The following is a 4,410-nucleotide window of genomic DNA, read 5'->3' on the forward strand; positions in this document are numbered from 1 at the left end:
CGAAATATCAAGGGAGACAGCAAGTGCTTCACCTTGATTCTCAATGGCCTCGCTCCAGATGTAGGTGGCATACGCTAGCATATATATTAACCCGACGTTTCGAACACTTTACGTCGGTTTAATAATATAATAAATGATTCGCGTTCAAATTCCGTTAAAAAGTTTGAATTTCTAAATGTATAATACTCGTGTAAAATCAAACACAAGAAAATACTAGAATTTGATTTGTTAACACTCGTACATAAAGATATTCTTTCTTATAGAATATAGATTAGCAATAAAAGTTTCATGCTGAACGCGCTTCAGATATTCTGCTTCGGAGTGTTAATATAACAGCGTATCAATTTATCGTCAACCAATGATATTAGAGAGGTTATTTTGTACATAAAACGTTGTCCAACGTAAATTTATGTTTTCTTTTTTTATTATTTGTACAAAATATTTTCTTTTTCGTTTTATTAAAATTACATCCTAACTATCTAAACAAAGAAAATAACAAAAATGGAAGAAATCATAAAAAATATATTTAATGATAAAAATGTGTTGCCCGCACGCACTGGCGTCTTGGAAAATAAAACACGCACAGCGTGTTTTACGCACAGGAGACGCGATTTATCGCGGATGCCGGCTTCCACACGCTAGGCGTGTAAAGCCGCATCCTTGGTTCCAAGCATTTTTACACAACTGGTGTGTTTCAGCAGCCAACGTGTTAAATTGATAATACAATTAAAATCTATATAAATTTTACATTTAAACTTTAATTAATTGTCTTTTTAAACCAACTTCGTTTTTATAACATCCACTAGGAATATTAGTTCAAGCTAAAATGGACGGAAACCAAATCCACAGGACATTATAGGTAGGTATTATATGTCAGAATAAAGATGGCTCCACTTTCGTTACATGCAATTGACGCCTTAAGGTTTCACTGAACAATAAGTACGTGGTTCCTACTCTTTAGTTTTATTCAAAAAAAAAAAAATAGATTAATTTAATTCGTAATTGATAATCTTTGCTGTGAACGTCGTATGAGCAAAAGTTAATTACATCCTAAGATCTGGATAGAAGAAGATAAATAACTTATGTCTTTGTATTTAGCCTTGTTAGTTCGGGTTAATTAAAAAATAGGTTCAGGATTCTATTCTTAATTGCTATTCAAAATCTATCGAAGATACACAGACATACAACAGAAGGTAGAACAACAACAATAAATTCAAACATATCTTGATTAATTGAGTTTAATATCAATAAAATAAGAAAATTATTTACACAAATTTTATCAAAATACAAAAATAAAACACTGTCACGTACACATAGGTAATAACGATTCTGAGGAGGTACTATAATACACATTAGTCTTATAACTGTGTGGTACAGAGCAATATTAACCAATCGTTCTTTCAGACACACTTTGAGCTATTCAATAACCTGGTACTAAACCTACGTCTGTAACTTAAATGGACAACTTACTATACGAAACATTTATAATTAAATCAACATTTAAAGATATACAACATGCCCTTCGTTCGGGAACCAGACGCGTCGTAAAGAATCTTTGATTGCTACACAGCACGACAGTATAGTCATTCTTACATACAAAAATTCTCTTAACATTGTTTCTTTAGGCATACCAATACAAACAAAACGTTTGTTGAAAAGTAATGTATAGACTTTAAAAGTGTTGTAAAATTGTAAACCACATAAATTTGTCTAAAAGCGCTGCATCTTTACACCGTCCGTGCTACGTAACAAACGTTCAAATTGCTTGGTAACTCGACGGTCCGTCCCACAAGACTAGCTTGAATCAGTTATTTTAAGCGCCATATACATGACATTCCGTAAATTTTTGCTAACACATAACAAATGCGTAGAGTTAAGTACGCCGAAGACTACACCGATACTACTTTAATCACAAGGCGAGGTCAAAACACTGCGGAAGACAAAAAATATACAAGTGAAACGTGATAATAACATTAACAATATTTAAAAATATTAAATCAAATTTATCGTCGTTACAATCGTGTGCAGTGGAATAAACTCGAGAGGTGTAAAAGCGTGGCAACTCTTTAGTGACATTATCCCGGTGACTCGTGTGGCATAAACAAAATATCAGGCGGAATGTGGAAAAAAAAAGTGGGCAGAGAGAAATAATTTCAATAGTCATTTTTTAACACCCATTCACAAAAAATCGAACCGGCGATTTTACATAAAATAACTTATTTGCAATGTACTTTATTTTAATCAAACTCTGTATGGAATGGCAACACTAAAACCGACGCTAACTGACACCGCGCTACTGATATGTCAAACAAGGAAGTCAACTGGCACCATAAACAAACGTCATCAATTTTTACATATAGTAACATTCACAACGAAAACACATTTACAAGTTTCGCCTTAAAACTAAATATGTACAAACTTAACGTTAGACACTTTTAACACGGTGATTTTGCTGTACATTACCAAGGCATATAAATATAGTGATAATATATATGTAATACTTCTGATCCCTATCTAATTTCGTCCTCCCTTGTACGTTTTCGTACTCTTCTATAAATAAATGTATATACAGTCTATGCTATGAACATTTAATAGAAAACTTTGTCTATGTTTCACTTCGAAGTAACATTATAGTACACTAGCGAGTTACAATCACTTGTTACAAATTTATATAATCTTTATAAATACTTATTTACAATGTTTAGCAATATTAACCACACCGGTCTACGTCACTATGGTAAAAACTGTCATAATTGTATTGAAAAAAAAAAAGTAATAAAACTCACTCATTCTTTTTGTATGAAATAGAAAAATAATATGCAAAATAATACTATTCTTATATATTTAACAGAAAAATATTGACCTTACATTATTATTTCTTTAAAACCGTTAATTAATTTTATAATAATTATATATCTTTTTTCGACATTATTCATTTCTACACTCAAGTCACTCATCCTAAGTACTTACCGTGGGCCGTTAACAGAATTCGGTACTTTTGAGATCTTAGATCTATTGCACAACACTCATGCCATATAAAAAAATATTACGTCTAGCAACACAATACACATAATTACTGTTAAATTCCCTTTTAAATATAAAAAAAACGATCAGATTCAATTTTTGTAATTTAAAAATTAATCCAATTTTTTAATTTGTATTCATTGGATTTCGTTAAATGCACTTTTAAGGATATAAAAGAAAATTAGAAAAAATCACAAACAAAAAAATTTCACATTTTATCTAAATTTTCACCGAATAATTTTAACTTATCAAAATAAACTAGTGTCGTTTATTTTGATCTACCTTCGCTACGGAATATTTGGCACATATCTTTAAAAATCACTCTCAAGTGTAGTCGGGAACGAACTCACTAACTTGTTACAGACCTTCCATGGTCATGCCTCATCACATGCCTTTAGTAGAATGTTACCACCCACTGTATGTATTAATATATTCAAATCGACAATTTTGACTCCAACATCAAAACACAAAAAGCATGTCACGAAACGTGATCATCTAGCGGCCCAGTTAAATCGTTATCGTTCACGTCAAACAAATAATCGATATCGTCACATAATTTCAAACGGTCGAAGCGAAACGAACCTAATAAATACAATATACACACAGTCTATACTAATCGGATCTACGTACTGTAAAAATTATTATGTCGTCTCGGAGTCACAACGCGGGGGGCTATGTACAGACTAAATTCACCCTCACATATCGCTCACAAATATACATACACAAGTGATCGCAAACATCTGTCGCATTGTGCGTAAGTCTTTGGAATCGGTCGGTCGGCCCTCACACGGAGATCTCGTAGTTGCAGTCGTACACCGAGGCGCGGTCGGGCGGCTCGCTCTGCGGCGCGCGCTCCAGCTGCTCCTGCACCTCCAGCGCGCGCACGAACGAGAGCGGCCGCGCGGGCCGCACGTGCGGCGCCCCGTGCGGCCCCCCGTGCGGCGCCCCGTGCGGCGCCGCCGCCCGCCGCCTCGCCAGCGGGGACGGCGCGGCGTGCTGGTGCGGCTGGTGCGGCTGGTGCGGCTGGTGCGGCGCGTGCGGCGCGCGCTCGGCCCACAGGTAGCCGCCGCGCTGCGGCGAGGCGGCCAGCTCGCGGATGTCGTCGGGCGCGTCGCGCAGCAGCTCGCCCTCGGAGAGGAAGCGGCGCTGCGGCGAGCCGCGCACGCCGATGAAGTCGGGGCGGCGCGGCTGCGTGGGCGTGCCGGGGTTGGACCTGTGCGCCGCGCTCACGTCAGGGGTTTAATCGCGCGAGCTCGTCCGAGCGCTCGCTATTATCGTACGGCCTACGGACAGAAGGAGACGGGAGCTGCGGGGAGAAGCGTCCGACGCCCCTCGACTCGCGTTCAGAACTCATTGCGCTTTCGCTTTTCGACGTGCTGACAGACT

The 4,410-nt window shown here is 37.9% G+C and overlaps 1 protein-coding gene across 1 annotated transcript in view; it reads right to left on the bottom strand.

The window, feature by feature from the left end:
* Positions 1 to 1,220: 1,220 nt before the first annotated feature.
* The window catches only part of LOC119838634 (palmitoyltransferase ZDHHC8B-like), a 19,203-nt gene continuing 16,013 nt past the window's right edge, over positions 1,221 to 4,410 (bottom strand). The window contains exon 9 of the mRNA XM_038364654.1: positions 1,221 to 4,237. Within this exon, the coding sequence (XP_038220582.1) occupies positions 3,808 to 4,237 (430 nt within the window). The 3' untranslated portion in view covers positions 1,221 to 3,807. The remainder of the gene's footprint in view (positions 4,238 to 4,410) is intronic.

This window comes from Zerene cesonia, unplaced genomic scaffold (genome assembly GCF_012273895.1).
Source record: "Zerene cesonia ecotype Mississippi unplaced genomic scaffold, Zerene_cesonia_1.1 Zces_u004, whole genome shotgun sequence".
Lineage (NCBI taxonomy): Eukaryota > Metazoa > Arthropoda > Insecta > Lepidoptera > Pieridae > Zerene > Zerene cesonia.